At 34.3% G+C, this 17,070-nt stretch overlaps 1 protein-coding gene across 6 annotated transcripts in view; it reads right to left on the bottom strand.

The window, feature by feature from the left end:
• Window positions 1-17,070, bottom strand: part of LOC105208533 (uncharacterized protein CG43867) — a 349,073-nt gene that overhangs the window by 225,890 nt on the left and 106,113 nt on the right. For all 6 annotated transcript variants that reach the window (XM_054232672.1, XM_054232673.1, XM_054232674.1 and 3 more), the window contains 2 exons: window positions 14,463-15,448; window positions 13,287-13,379 (listed from right to left, as the gene is read on the bottom strand). In XM_054232672.1, the coding sequence (XP_054088647.1) occupies window positions 13,287-13,379; window positions 14,463-15,341 (972 nt within the window). In that variant the 5' untranslated portion in view covers window positions 15,342-15,448. The remainder of the gene's footprint in view (window positions 1-13,286; window positions 13,380-14,462; window positions 15,449-17,070) is intronic.

Here is a 17,070-nt window from a genome sequence, read left to right as displayed (position 1 = left end):
TGGCTAGTCAATGGAGAGCGGCATATAATAGAAATTTATACAAAAAGCTGTGCTATGTTACTAATGTGGGTGCTTGTGTGCGAAAAAAATGTGGCACATAATGTTGCTGATGAAATTGTGTGCAACAATGCGTGGTGGGAGGTTGCCAACAGGAAATAAAAAAACTGGAGAAGTGATGTTTTTTGGGAAATACAAAGAAATTTGGAAAGGTTTGAGAGCATAAATTTTTCATTCGAAATTCGTACTTTTCAAGTAAGAATAGTAGTTTTAATATATTTGAGAGCCTATTAATATGCTATGATTATCTAGTTTTCAGCAAAAAGGGCCTCTTATCAAAAATATACGTTAAAATATATCAATTATGATTTAATAAATGCACAAAATTGTTTAATCAATGGCAAACGCCTGTTGGTATGCAACAAATTTTACTGAATTTTAAACATTGATGTATTTTTCAGTAAATCGCGATAACTTATATAAAAGAGTATTAAGTAAGACAATTTTAATGGCTTAAGATTTTAAAGAAAATCAAATTTTTTTAAAAACAATCTTTAAAATTTTTAATAATTTTTTTTTTTTTTTTTATTAAAACTTCTGATACATATGTTTAATAAGTGAACTTTCCGGCATTATTTGAGAAAAGGATACCAAGAAACGAGAAAGAATATAAAAAACAACTGCTTTAATACAAATATCAAAACCAACTTTTAAGCGCTGAAGGTCATAGTTGGATTTTATTGGCATTAAATTAACTAATATTCTAGACAGTATAAAAAAAACATTATATAAACAAATTAAACTTAAAAATATTTAGTTTTGCAATAAGCAATTACCAACAAAATTTCCCTTGCCTACTTACAGGCGTTTTGGTATTTCATTATGCATAAATGAATATGTATGTCATTCAATTTTTATATTAAGTATATTTATTAAAAAAGTGCAAATTATAATTAAAATTTATGAAATGTTGCATACCTACAGGCGCTTTAAATTTTTATTATACACAAATCAATTAATTTTGCCTATATTAAACACAACAATTAAATATTTAAGTAATATTATTAAAAATATTTAAGTAATATTAATCAAAATTTTCCATATTACTACTAAAATTTTTAAACTGCTGCATACTCATAGGTGTTTTTTTGTTTTTTATGAAAAAAAATAATTGATTTTGTTTATATTAAGTCTAATACTTAAAAATTAAAGTAAAATTGGGCCAAATTTTTCATATTGTAATGAAATTTAATAAAATGTAGTATACTCGCAGGCGTTCAGAATTTTTATAATACACAAATGATACAATTTTGGGTATATTAAGCCGAATAATTAAATATTTAATTAAATTTAACCAAAATTTTCAAATTGTAACTGTTGCCTACCCATAGGCTCTCGGTGCAAGGCTCTATAAAGCAGCAGTTTTAAAAAATATATATATTTGCTTTTAAATATACAGTCTCGACCGCATTAATTCAGCTTGAAGTTTCAATATCGTAATTAAATTTTGTTCGTACAAAATTTTAAGCATACATTTAGGTAATTTAGAAAAAGTGAAGTGAAAAGCCTGCTTTAAAGCCAACTGGTCTCATATTTACGCTCAAACACATTATTTTGGCAAATGTAAGCCAAGTTTGAGGGTTTCCCAATCATTTTTGAACAATTTTCGCTTAAAATTAAAGCATGCTTTTGGGTAATTTAGCAAGTATTAGCGTGAAAAGCCTGCCTTAAAGCCTGCAGTTCACATATTTGCGCTTAAATAAACAATTCTAATGAAGTAAATCCCTTTTTGCCACTCCCCAACTATTATTGAACAATTTTCGCATAAAATTAAAACATACTTTTAGGTAATTTAACAGGGTTTAACTCAAAAAATCGGTATTTTTTAAATTTTGCACCAAATTAAGCTAAATAAACAATTTCGAGCTTATTATTTGTTTTCAAGACTGATTTTTAAAAATATATGTTGAAATTTAAAGCCTACTTTTAGGCAATTCTGTCGATTTTGGCGCGAAAAGCCTACATTAAATCATGTTTACGGTAGAATTGACATCTCAGCTGCTTTATGTCTACATATTTGCGGCATAGCAATTCACTTACGTAATTATAACTCATGCGGAAGCCAACAAATGCCAAAACATACAATCATACATATATACGCTGAAAGCTTTTTGGCACTTTTATGCTGCTACTCTCTCTCCACTCTATATGATGTTAATTATTTTTTGATGTTAAACATTTGCTCATTGCTGTTACTTATTTAACGAAAATAGCGCAGTGACAGAAGCATAGTATATGTATATTTGTATGTGTAAGTGTGTGTTATGATAATATTAGTTACTCTTATATAAATAAAGCCATATGTATGTTTGATGAAATTCATATGTATTCAACATTACTGCAAATGTATTTGTGCGTAATTAGTGCGCCCGAAAGTATGCAATCACACATCTGTACATATATGTATATTATACAAGCATCGCTTTGTCTACCGCTGGCCTACTTATTAACTCATTTTCACTATTAATGCTGTTAAATAAACATATATGTATGCGTTAATATATGCCTACACACACACATACACATACATTACTTATTTGTGTGTTCGTATGTATGTGCGGCGCTCACTCATTAATACGCATTCATTCGTCAGTCAGTTGTCCGACGCATTAGTTGTGCGCGCCACTGAGGGAATAATAAAACACATTTGCCAGCATTCACCACCCGGCAGCAACAATAACAACACAACAGCATAAGTTATTTGTAGGTATGTATTGTGTGTGACATTGCGTATACGCAATTGCCGATCATTTAGTGTGTCCATCAACAAACACTCCACAATAATTAAAGCGACTTCAAGTATGAATGTGTTGGTGGTAATGGTTGCGACCAAATTGTTGTTGGTAATGCGTACGGGTTTGACGCTGTGCGCTCATAAAAGAGTTCCCAAGGGGCCGGTATTGTGTGTGAGGTGGGATTGTGGTTTGGCGGGGGAAATGGGGTTCATAGAAAGTCAAAATGAAAGCATATTTATGCAAGCATTTGCTTATGCAAAGCAAAACTATTTAAATATACTTTGGAACTCGTGTTATGCATTGAAATACTTTAAGCTTCATAAAGCGCCTAAAAGTATGTGAGCTGTAAGTCGTTGAAGCTGAGTAAAATGAGTTCAAACTGGCGTACAAATGTTTTTTAGCACTCAATGCTTGGAAAATAAGTGATATATATATTGAAACCGTAAAGTTTTCATTATGCGCCTAAAAGTATGTTATGAGAATGCTCTTAATGCTTTAAAGTCATCGGTAAAGCCACAGAATCCGTTAAAAAAAGCATCAAATTGCTTTTTTATAGAGAAATTTATGAAAAATGTATATACATTGCTTATAAAAAATTTTAGACCCCCAAAAGTATGCTAAAAATTAACATATAAACATACAGCATATATTTTTTTGTAAATACAAATATATTTGTGAGTGATCAGCATTAAATTTATAATATATTAGTAAAATTTAAAATCACGCGCCTAAAACTATACTTTGGAAATGTTAAAGCTCAGCAATAGTATTGAAAATGCAACTGAAACTTATTAAGAATAAAACAACCAGTTCTATAGAGCTAATATATATTAAAAATAAGTCACAGAGATTGTTATTTGTAAAAGCACCTCTTTAAAAGCACCTGAAATTATGTTAAACTCCAAGTAAATGAAAAAGCTAAAACCATAATAAGAGCTATCACCTAACGTACACATATTAAAAACTGTTCAAGGAATTGTAAAATTGACTTTAAAACGCTTTTCAGCATCATTTTTAATTCTGCGCCTAAAATTATGTTAAAATATCAAATGAATAAAATGTCAGCAGTAAAGAAAAAACTACTCTATATAGTAAAGTGCATGAGCCTACACTTTATTCAGCTGGATTAAAATTATATAAACGTTTTTATGGTAATAATACATATGTACGCCTAAAAGTATATTGAGCTTGTTTGAGCTGTACAAAAATTAGTTATTTTTTCTAAAATATTTGCCTAATTCAGTAAAATATTAGTGAAAGAAACAATATTTTCTTGTTCTAAATCATCAAATTGAAATATTAACTAAATAAAAAAAATGACGCCTAGAGGTATACTAAACATCTAAAATGAACTGGCAAAATAACTGAATTTTTATAATTTAAATAAGAAAAAAAAACAAAATATTCACGCTATTACCACCCTTAGTTGCTTATTAAGCTTAAAAAAAATCAAGCATGCATACTTCAGCGCCTAAAAGTCGGTTAATGCACTTCAACTCTACAAATAGACACACTCCAGCAGTAACTTCCTGCTATGCACTGCAGAAACTTTAATTTTTCAGTTACAAAAATGGTGAATTAGAGAAATGTAGCGCATTGAAGTTAACATAAAGTGCAACGCCTACATGCAGGCAATGATAAAGCAGCAGCAGCACAGCAGCCGGTAGCTACTATTATCACGTATGACATATGTAGGTGAAATATGGCAATTTTTATGCAAGCATATACATATATTTATAGCAACTGTGTTACACGATTTACAGCAGTTTGAATGCATAGGAAAAATATGTGATATTTCATACAAACGCCTTTTTTGCATGCTCCCTCTTCACTTTGCTAACACACTGACTTCCCGCTGCCTGCATTTCACTGCATTCGATCGCTTACGCGTATCCTTCTGTGTAACTGTCACTCGCAGGATGCCCGTTTGCTGCAAGTTGATACTATTGAAGCATACAACTAGGCGCAAATTCACACACACACACATATGTATGTGTCAGTTAAACATAGCATATTGAAACAAAGCCATGCAAATACTAACACACTTCCCATATAGATTCACTTTATTTACACACAGCACTTCGCTTACCCGCCAGCACCCAACTTTAATGCTCATCTCAATATAATGCATTGCCTACATCGAGGCGCAATGACTTGTACGCCATTCATTGTGTCTATTTAAATAGAACAAGTCATGATAAACACGAAGCAAATATTCTACATCCACAATGTAACTACTTATATGTGAGTGTTATGCGTGTATGCCGGGTTGAAAATATGAATACGCTGGCAACTGTTGCATATGCATAGGCGTTGAGTGTTGTATAGAGTGTGAGTGCATGCGAGGGAGACTGTATGTATGAATATGTATGCGCTGGAAGTTTAAAATTGAAATTTCGTACGAGTAGTGTTGTAAAAAATATATGATTAATGGTGAAATGGGTACCGGGTAACCGGTTGCATGGTATCGATTATATATTTTTATGCTTTTAAACACATTTATGAAAACCATTTTGATAACATGAGTTATATTCGAATTTGAATACCAAGTAACCGGTTCCAAAATAGTTCAAATATGATATTGGTTACCGATTACCCGTTTTTTTCTAATTAACTGCTTCAGGTTCAGCAAAAGATAGCAATAATTATTTTTTTATACATCTTGGTTATGTAAATAAATTTTTGAATTTTACTGTGATATAAGAGGTTATCAAAGTAATCGGTTTTTACATTATAAGGTCCTGACTTTAGTATTTAACTACGGTGTTCTGAAATATTTCCCCTCCTATTAAATAATTATTTTATCTACTATTGATTAATTTTTAATACAAATACTATTAAAATTGTATCTCAGTAAAAAGTAACCGGTTTTTTTGCTAAGACAGATTAAACAATTTTCACTAAAATTTTCCAAACATTCTAAAATTAAATAATGAATGTTAAAAGAGTTATGCAACCGATCTTTATTACATGTATACGAAATAACAAGGTACTCATACAGTTGAGTAACCGGTTTTTTTTGTGATTATATGGTAATTACCGAATTGTATTTACTTCCGCAATTTTTTTAACTTGTCCAATTCTATCTATATAATATTCAGAATTACCAATTTAAAACAAAAAGAGAATTAGTGGTTACCAAATAACCATATACCAATACCGATTAAATATAATTTAATTTCTGCATATTGAATGCTTAAAACCCATTTAATAATTTTTAGTAAAATTATTATTAAAAAATTTAAACGGTTACTCAGTAACCGGTTTTCAATATTAAAAAAAATATTTCTAATTTGAAAATTTTTATTCATTGGATGACAAAATACTATATAAACTCCAAAACAAATAATTTTTCGCAGCTTTCATCTGTGTCAGAAGTCATCGATGACATTACTCGTTACTTTCGACACTAAAATCATGTTAAACAGTGACAGTTTGCCATTCAACATTTATGCAATCATAAGCATTATAACCAGTACAAACAAGAATATAAAAATAAATAATTAAAACAGAAAAAGTAAACCAACAACAATGACATTAAATAATAAATTCGCGTTTCAACAGCGGAAATGAAGGTACGGAAGCGCGACAAATGCGTGATAAAGTTGTTGAGCAAAATGGTAAAAAGAAATTTTCTGGTACAAAAATAAATTTAAAAAAATATTTTTTATAAAAATTTTTTCAAAATATTTTTCACAAAAAATGTAAAAATATTTTTTCATAATTTTTTTTTTTTAATATAACTCTTCCCATACAAAAATGTAAAAAGTACGTTAAAAAGAACGCAATTTCCTTTACCTCCGCTGCTTTGGCTTTTAAAAATTTACTAGTATATGCTATATGCGCCCAAAAGTATGCAACACCGGTTTGATTTATTACCATACTATTTTCCAATATATATATTTTTTTTCGTTGGTTCTCACTTGCATACCGAATGAAAATGGAAATGAATTTATGAACAGCCCATAAGTATGCAAACTGCAAGTGGAATTCGTTAACAGCTTAAAAGTATGCAAACTATGAGTGGATTTTCGTTTTGAACTGTCTGAATGCGCGGAAAACTTTTATGGAAATGAAATTTCAGTTTTGCAATTCCTAAAACAATTAAATTTGAATGTAAATAACGCATTTGTTGGCAATTGGGAAATTTCTGAACATTTCTGCTTAAGTTAGTACAAGTTAAGTAAGCAATGAATACGGGGTGGGAAATAACATAAAATTAGTTGCATAGTTTTGTGGGCAAAATGTTGTTTATATAGCACAATTGAAGGAATTTAGAGAATTGTAAAAAATATTGTTAACAATTTGTTATGGAATTCAGTAATGCGAAGAGACATTCGGCAATAATTTCTGATTTTCAATGACCTATGTACAATATACCGATTTTAGAGATATATTTGACGATATTACGATTTGTGATCATACTCTTTACTATATTGGTGCTCATTGGTAGATAGATTCGACTATAGCGATCACAGACTTGAAAGCTCAATACCCTAGGTACTTCAGTAGTAATTCTCATATTCATCCTCTCCAAAGAAACCTCTAGGTTTTGAGCTAATTGCAAAGCTATTGGAAATTATGTTTATACATGTCAACACGGTCACATTAAGATAGTTTAGCAAAACCTATGTAACTCTAGATCTCACGGTATACCTAAGATTATCCTCAGAAAATACAACGGTACTATTTAACGCGTTTAAGACAGTTAAGTTTCAATATAGGCCTTCACAGAAATATTCTCAACACGACACATTCAGTTGAGAGCCTTAGAAGATGGACGGCTTTTATTATTACAGAAGTGGACTGACTTCTACTCTGATTTCGACCATTACCGCTGCCTAGATTTGAACTGAGTGGTTTCCATACACTCAACCAAGATATGAGTATCTTAAAACCAGTCATATTACTTCCATTACTACATAAATTTATGTGATATACCATTTTTTCGTTCTTTTTCGTTCATTGACAACATTTATTATATTCTCCACTGGTTTATTAAAACTTAATATGTGGAATCAACATTCGGATTAATTCTGGTTGATAACAATCGATTACAGCTTAATTATCTTTTGACTTTAAGGCTCTATCTACATATTTCACTCATTGAATCAGATGTGATCTAAACTTCTCAACCTGTTAATATAATTTCTTAAGTATTTTAAACGTGTTCTTTCGGAAGATTCGTGGTTATACTTTGAAAAGCTGAATCTTCTAATTTTAAATTAAAGACTAGAGTCTATTAAAAACATTTATAAAGTCACAATTCACTTTAACTGAAAAAAATCTGCAACTATAAAGGCCTGAATAGTCTCTTCATGAGTTCCAGCTTTAGAGCAGAAGACCTTCCCGGACATAAATAGTTATCAGAATGAAAATAATTGTAAAATAATGAAGTCACTTCAGATATTTTAAGCGCTCAGAGTAGAAGAAATGCTTGCTGAGGACCAAAAAACTAAAGTAAAATCCAATCATCACTGTGGCTTCAAGTAAATAAATTCAAATTCTAACCATAAATACACGCGCCAAGTGCATAAATTTCGTTCAAATATTTCATCAAAACACAAAGCAAATAAAAACTGTTAAATCTTCGCTAAAATCCCGCATCAATAACGGTAGAACTTAACCGCAAAACAAGCCAATATTTCATGCTCACGTTGCAAGCAATTTGTGTGGCAATAAATAGTTGTGTTACAACAACAGCAACAATAAAAACAATAACAATACAAACACAATAATAATAAAAGTGAAAATGCATACGAATAAACAAAGTACCACGGTATAAAACGGGCAAAACTAAAACGATTTGGGGCAACAATGTTGCGCCTGAAAATATGCAGTAAAATGTCAAACAATGCAAAAAGGACAATTGGCAAGATGCCCGACTAACTAATAACAAATGTAGTGATGGCGAGAAGGTGAAGTGGACAGAGAGTAGAAAGGGAGGAAAGGTGCGTGGTGACAAGCAGCAAGAGAGGTAGATATGGTGGTAAGTAAGGTCATGATTTGAGTGGAAACAATAGTGGCAAGGGGAGGTGCGAAATATAAATATTAGCGGGAGCCAGAATTTAATAAGAGAAAAATAACCACTACGCGAAGCCAAGAAAAAATTAGTTTATGAACTTGTAGCTGACCTTCATTTAACCAATTATATTTTTCAACAAAAGATATTACACTACAATAGTTTTTTGGCCACCGAATATCACAAAAACTAAAATTTTGTCAAACAAATACAACAACAAACAAATTTGCTACAAAAAACTGCGAATTACAAACTTCGCCAGTTATGTGTTGCAGCATTTTAGGCGACTTGACCACCGAAAAGTAAAATGGTTGAAAAAAACGAAACAACAGTTAACTGCATAACGGTATTTCGCAACAAAATTATGGCCAAACATATTGCAACATTCTTGTAAGGTAATAAAATACAAGTTTACTGCCCTTAAAGAAAAAAATGCGCACAAATACCACAACAGAAGGTTGCCTAGTTCGTATGAAAACCAAAGAAAATCGCAAACTGACAATAAAATTTTAATGGCAATAAAAATTTGGCAACACATGCTTAAATGCGAGGAAATTGTGAATTATAGAATTTTAGTTCTTTGTTAAGGAAGGGTAAAACGGGTTCTGTGAGCGTTACCATACAAAGATCGGCGCAGACATTAAATGAGTCGAGTTTGAAACTAAGAAAAACTATTCTGACTTCATTAAAGCTGCCAACAACAGACACGAAATAATTAATTGGAAGTAGATAATATTAAAAAAGTAGTCAAAAAGAAGCGATGTATTCACACTCGTCTAGCCTAAGATCAGCCTAATTCCTACAGACATATCAAAAAACATTACTTCTTCCACGGAATCCTATGATCGCCAATATTAAATCCAATGAATCAATCTCCTGCGGTCTTTAACGTCACCAATACAAAATTTATCCTTCAACAAAGTCTTACTTAAAATGTTCATTTCCGTTTGCAAATCAAAATTTCGAGAAAATTCGAAAATTGTAAAATCCTGCCTAATCAATACCTTCCATACAAATGGCAATATTATACTAAATTCTTCGAAAAACGTTTTGAAATTAGGATTGTTGGAAAGCTTATCGCTTGTAGTTTTTATTACTTTTAATTTAAACATTTGTTCCCATCTAAGAAAGTGGTGAAAATTGCAGCAGTATGAATATTACATAAATTCCGTCTCAGCGCTTGGATGACTATAACTCTATAGAAATTAAGCCTACGCCACTGAAACTGGGAGCAAATGAGAGCTGATAGAATTTACTATAGAACTAAAGGAAATTTTAATTTAACTAAATTTTTGAAAAAATTTCAACAATTTAAAAAATTTCCGAAAAATTCTAAAATATGTCTTTTTTGAAATTTAATTGGTACAAAGACCAACTTTCTTCCTACTACAGCTCTTAAAAATTATAAATAATCGTGCTTGACCTCAGCTGACATCTAAAGTGACAAACCAATATGTAAACAAACCTGACATAACGTGACCCTCCAAAATGTAAACAAACCTGATAGCACGTGATCCCCCAAAATGTAAACAAACCTGACATCACGTGACCCTCCAAAATGTAAACAAACCTAACATCAAGGATCAACCAAAATGTAAACAAACCTTACATCACGCGACCACGCAAAATGTAAACAAACCTGACATCACGTGATCTCCCAAAATGTAAACAAACCCGACCAAAGGTCAATGACCTCAGGTTTGTTTACATTTTGGGGTGAGGTCAATGAACTTTGACAGGGGTTTGTTTACATTTTGGGGTAAGGTCAATGAACTTTGACAGAGGTTTATTTACGTTTTGTGTTGAGGTCAATGACCTTTGACAGGGGTTTGTTTACAGTTCGAGACGTCACGTGTGGTTAGGTTTGGGGATCACGTGAGTTTGGTTTTGTTTACATTTTGAGAAGTCGCATGAAATCAGGTTTGTTTATAAATTTAAATTTGTTTGTTTTAAGGATTGTTTTTAAATTAGATAAAGTTTTGTTGGACTTTGAAAAGTCTCGCGAAGCAAAGTGAGGAAATTGGGATCACGTGAACTGTTTAGATATGTCAGGAGGTTTCAGAAGGTTAAGTGAAGTCAGATTAGGGATCAAGTTCATTGTGGGATTAGGGAGGGGTTTAAGTAAGGTCAATCTAGATGTCAAGTGAGATCACACTCAAAGGTTTCAAATTTATTTTATAAAATCTTGAAAATGTTTCAAAAAATTCAGTACAATTAAGAAAGGGTTTATTTCTATTGTAGATGGTATCAGCTACCATTTGCTGCTAGTTTCAATCACGTAGCTTTAGTTTTCAGAGAGTTATGGCCAACGAAGCGCAGCGAGTGAAATACTTTAATTTCCATACCACAGCAAATTTTGACCACTTTCTTGAATGGGAACAAATGCTAAAATTAAAAGTATAAAAAACTACAGGCGATAAGCTTTCCAGCACTGAAGATTTCTAAAAGTTATTCCAAAAATTGAGTTTGTTATAGTAATTTGTATGAAAGGTATTGGATATGCAGGGTTTGAAAATTTTCGAGTTTTCTCGATATTTTGTTTTGAGATTAAGAGAGCAACTCTTTCTGAACTTTGCGTCGTATAAAAATGTACTGTAAGGATGGAAACATCTACAATTCCGACAGCACTCATACATAATTACTCATACAACACTTAAAGAATTCCCCAAAATCGGTACGCCTTCTAAGTCAACCTTATTTTCACACTCATTAGCATTCATTAAGCCAGACGCGTGGATGGTTTAATTGATTATTTTCATCTTCAAATATTTGTTAGGCATGTTTTGTAATGAAATTTACTTATTAAAAAAGGCTTAACCATGTCTAAGCAATTGAAAATGCGTCAACTCTGTACCTCAAAAAAAAGTATTGAACAAAATTGGGGTTGCGCTTACTGCGCTAACTGATTTACTGACAGTTTTATAGGGGTTAAATTATTTTGTGGAAAATTAATATGCGCAAAACGTAAGAATTTTTGACACTAAGTGCGTGTAAATGCGGCAGGACCAAAGGGTTCCTAAGGATGTTGGGAAATGAGGTGCGGAAATATGACTTGTTGTGGTTGAAATTATGGTTGGAGAAATGCAATTAAAAGTTTTTGATTAGAAGAAAGGAAATTAAGGTTGTGGAAAATAATGATGGTTTTATTAAAAAACGTGTTCGAGGGTTTCAATAACAATCATAGAAATCGGCAATCTATTAAAGACTAATGCTCAAAGTTTCACTTCCTTCAAAATTTTAAAATACCGTAGGTACTCTAAACAGATATATCTCGCTTAACCTCATTGACATTTCTTAAGAGACCTTAAGCACCAGTACACTGTATCAAGCGAACTAAACTCAAGTTTGAGCTTTCAAAGCTCCTGAAAGCGTCATGAAAGCTTCGGGACAAGAAAGAAAACACGTTCCTTCGCAAGAATGGGTTATTTTTTGCTTGTTAACTCTCAATAATCTATTTCAAGGAACAATTCAAGAGAACAAAAGTCAAATTAGAGCATACAAAGCTTCGTGAAAGCTTTAAGGAAGAACCCACATTACTTTGCGATAACGGTTTCACTTATTGGGTGTCAATAACCCATCAGAAGTAACAATTCAAGGGGACTAAGCTCGAATCGGGGCTTTCACAGCTCCGTGAAAGCTTCAGGCCGAGAGCGATGCTTCCAGATACGACCACAAACGGGAGAAACCATCAACCAAGTAGCTATGGAATGGATATAACATCGCCTTATAGTGAATGCCAATGCATATCTCTAACCTCTTTTTCTCTTTTTACGTTCACAGCATTTCCTTTACACTTATTTTGCAGGACGCCCTGTAGTGAGCGAGCTCATATGCTTTAAGAGGCCTACGCATGAGTTTGTGAGCTTGTGTAGGCGACGCCGAATGTGCGTAAGTGTCTATGACGAGGATTAAAGTATTTTGGCAGCTGTCGCATGAGCCGCCACGCAAAAACCCACACACACGCAGATATATCACATCATACGTGTATGCCAAATTAATGACCAAAATAATAAATGAAGCGCCTTTGAGCGCCACTGCACAAAAAACACTCACACACAGAGGAAACAGACGGCTGTGTCGAGCCAAACCAAGAATCTCGAAATTCAACCACAGCCAAACTGTGTTCCAAAACTCTCAAACATTCTTTTTCATTTCGCTCTATTAATTTCGACGGCTATGTGTCGCCACTGGGATAATCTTTCGTTTCACATTCACACATTTTTTGTTCTTAATTTTTCAATGTCCTGTCGGCTGTGATCCTTGTGCCACGCCACTCATGCCCAACACATTTGAATTATTCCCAAAAGCGCATTTAATTTTCATTCTACGTGACAGCATACAAGCGGCCCTCACCCGAGACATGTTAAGCCGAAAAATGTGTCTAGTCTACTTTTAGGCATATAATTTACAATATTCAAATGAGCGAGATTTGTAAAAATAAAATAAAAAAGGGAAAACATTTTTGGACTCACCTTTTCACGTAGCATATCACGTATGCGACCAGCTTGATTCTTGGAACGATGCAGTTCGAGTTGTAGCTCCAGACAGCGTTCTTGCCAGTTAATCTGAAAAGTGAGATTTTAAAGCCTTTATGAGTTGAAAATAAATTTAAAAGTCACTTAAAACGAAACTGTTCTTAAATTTTAATTAGAGTCGAAACCAAAATAGACACGTCCCGATATGTAATACCTAAGGTTTAAACAGTTTTAGTATCTAGAAGCACTTCAGGTAAAAGTACAAGGAAGACTGATTGTAGACTTGTTAGGACTATAGATTATTTGAACTGGATTACGGTCCGTCTTTGTTACATAGCTACCATTTTGGGTGCAGTCATCGTATTGAGTATTCCATATAATCAGTCTTGACAGCAGTCATCGCATAGATTACGGTTCGTCTTTGTTCCATAGCTACAGTCTCTGGTCCGTCCTGGTTCCATAGCTACAGAGTTGGCTGCAGTCATCGTATTGAGCACAGCCCCTGATCGAATGAATGTACACAGTGTGGATATAGATACCACCGCGACCCCCGTCCCTCTCACGGGTCGAACAAATACAACTAGGACTAGGTCGCTAGTCGAATAAATATCCAGTCAGTCCTGATTTCATTGACAGAATAAACTTGGGAGTAGTCATCATGCAGTTCATTTATTTAAGTACAGATCTTTCCGACAGATCCGAATTCATGGATTTCCTCGTCCACATCCGATTCTCTAGGCCAAAATATAAGAAAACCAAAAAGATATTCGAAAAAACCGACTTACTGTCCAAAGTCAAAAGTCTTTAGTCGATATCTTTTTGTTAATTACAGATCGTTGAGGTCCTGAGTTTTGGATCTTCTCAATACAAACGAAAATAACTTGCCGACCCAGACAACAATTTTTCAAATCCGATACCTTCGAACCTGAAAAACATAGTTTAAACGCCAGCTAGGGTCTCATCTAATATTTTTTATGGAGTTTCTATAGGTGAGAAAGTTAAATGTCCGACAACTGAGCTCCTCAACACAATCTTTGGGTCGAATAAGAAAAATGTAAGGCCTTTTCTAAGTTCAGGACTTATTCTAAAGAATTGTCGATTATCCTCCAATTCTTCGAACCCCCAAACAGAGTCTTAAACATAGAAAAACTATTCAAAATGGAATAAACTTACCTCCGGCACTGGCTGCGCGTAGTTGTTGACCTGATGTACGTCCAAATGTTCGGTGAGTGTGGAGAAATGTGGCCAAGGCGCATCGGTATCTAATGCGGCTAAACCCGGATTAATCGCCGCACCGGCAGCCGGCTGCACCGTGCCCGAATCAGACTTTTCCGAGGCATCACTGCCACTAGCTGAGACGGGCTTCTTAGCCATAGCGCCACCACCCGCGCTTTGTAGCGACGCCGCGGTTGGCTTTGCCGGTATGGGCGGTGGCCGTTGCACGCGACGCGGCATCAAACGCGGACTATTCGGTGTCGATTGCGAGACGCCATTGCCACTCGCGCCCGTTGTGGCCGCCGATATGCGCATAGCGGCAACATTTTCGCAGTGCGGACGCGTTAAGGGTATGTTACCGCTGAAGGAGGTGGCGCGTTTTGTGAGCAACGGCGATGAGTTCAACGACTGTGAGGCATACATTGGTGGCAACGACATTTGCTGTTGCTGCGCGCCGCAATATAGCTGCTGCTGTTGTTGTTGTTGTGCGTTTTGTTGCGGCGCATAATAGTGCGCCGATTGCATGTGATGCAAGTGATGTTGATGATGATGCGCTTGCGTCGCCGCCGCCGCCGGAAAGGTATGCATATAGGCATTGCCATCCTGTGCGCGCATATAATACGCATGCGCATGATTGCTGAAGTGCTGGTGGTGAAAGGCAAACGGTTGTTGGCCGGCGCTGGCAGTTGTGGATGGTGTGGCGCGACCAGAATTCGCCGGCGAAGGCGACGATGAAGAGGCGGAGCGGCGACGCGCTTGTAGCACTTGTTGTTGCTGTAGATTGGTGAGCGAATCGAAGATTTGCGATAAGCGCCCCGAAGGCACTTCGTCAGACATTTGTGGGCGCGTCGCTGGCGCTCAAGCGGGCCGAGTGCGTGTTTAGAGTAATCGAGTTCGAGGCGTTTCGTTAAAGGCTTTGCGCGCGCAAAGTGTGCATAATGTAACTGAAAAGAGGAAAAGAGAGAAATTTATAATTCAGGCATAATGTTGGCAATTTAAAATTTTCATAAAATATTTTAAATGAAAGAAAAAAATAAAATAAACAAACAATTTGGTCGAATTTAACGCAAATTTAATAGAGTCAGAACGTATGTACACAGGGTTGCCACCTTCTTTGAAAATTGTAATTAGTAAATTTACTTGCATATTTTAAGTAAATACAACAGGCAAAGATGGTTATAAAAAAATCCGTTTCCGTAAATAAATTTGTATAGGGTTGCCACCTCACGGCTAAAATAAATATTCAATATTAAAGTCTACAAAAGAAATTGGCAAAAATTAATATTATAGGCAAATTTATTCCAAAAACGAATGTGCAGAAAATTTAGGGTAGAGTTGCCACCTTTAAATAATTCTAAATCTATAAAGAAAATTCAGAATTAATAATAAACGACTTTAGAGAGTTTCACAAAAGTAAAAAATTAAATCTTGAAAAATCCAAAAATTGTCGGGACCTCGAATTTTTAGTAATACACGACTAAATTTAAATTAAAAACCATAAATATTAAAAATATTTGGTAGATTTTTCACACTTTGAAATTTAAAATCTCCACCAGTTCCGAAATTTTTCGGAATCCCGAAATTTTTGTGAAGCTCTATTGAATTTACATAAGAAATTCAGAATTACGCAAGAATATTTGACTTTGGACAAGGGACAAATGTTTGTTGTTATGTCCACCCACTTGTTCTCCACCTTTTGTAAAGTACAATCACCATAAAACTCTGAACGTAACATATTGACAATCGCCAATAATTTCCTGTGCATGTTGCATGCCACACTAGCGGAAATTTCAGAAGCATTGACAGTTATTGAAATACGGGACAATTGAATATGTTAAATGGAAAGACACCCTTTTCATAAACAATACAGTTGTCAAAGCTGATGACAACCGGTGTACTCAGCTTGTCATTGAGGTAGGCAACGGAAATTGCATGAAATGCGTCATGCATGTGTCCAACAATGTAGGAACACGCTTTCTTTGTATTCTTTCACAAAAACTGTACGTAATGCAAATAAATTGCGAATATATTTATAATCGCGAATTTATAATGAGTTGAGGAGTGTAAAACCTTTCGGAGGGCTTGGAAGGGCGGCGTAATGCAATGGTTGGACAAAAATGCTCATTTTGCATGCGAAATAAGCGACTTCCTTCTACGGCAGACGTGAGCAACGTTCTTTCAGAGACCGGAAGACGCGAACTCGCGGTAGGAATTCTAAGTATACGCGATGTAATTAAAGATTTTGTGAGAAAGTGGAATGGATATTCATAATGACGCTATACCGAAATCTCGAAAATTACCTAAAGAAATATTCAAATCAGGAAGCGCCGAAATAATTTCTGACTTTTCCATCAGAAGCCTACATGCAGATGAGTACCTAGAGGAAGGTCCTCAGGGGTTGCATTATTACGAAAAATAGAAGCTCTTGAAGATTCATTTAAACTATAGGTCACATGTTTTCAGCTCTAGCTTCAGCTTGTAGCTTCAGCAGAATCAATATAGAAACCCTGAGCGATTTCCAGTAAGCTTTAGCTTAAACAAAGCTTTTGCATACTAGAAGAACAAT

This window comes from Zeugodacus cucurbitae, chromosome 5 (genome assembly GCF_028554725.1).
Source record: "Zeugodacus cucurbitae isolate PBARC_wt_2022May chromosome 5, idZeuCucr1.2, whole genome shotgun sequence".
Lineage (NCBI taxonomy): Eukaryota > Metazoa > Arthropoda > Insecta > Diptera > Tephritidae > Zeugodacus > Zeugodacus cucurbitae.
The sequence above is the reverse complement of the archived record's forward strand: the minus strand, read 5'-3'. Positions and strand labels throughout refer to the sequence as shown.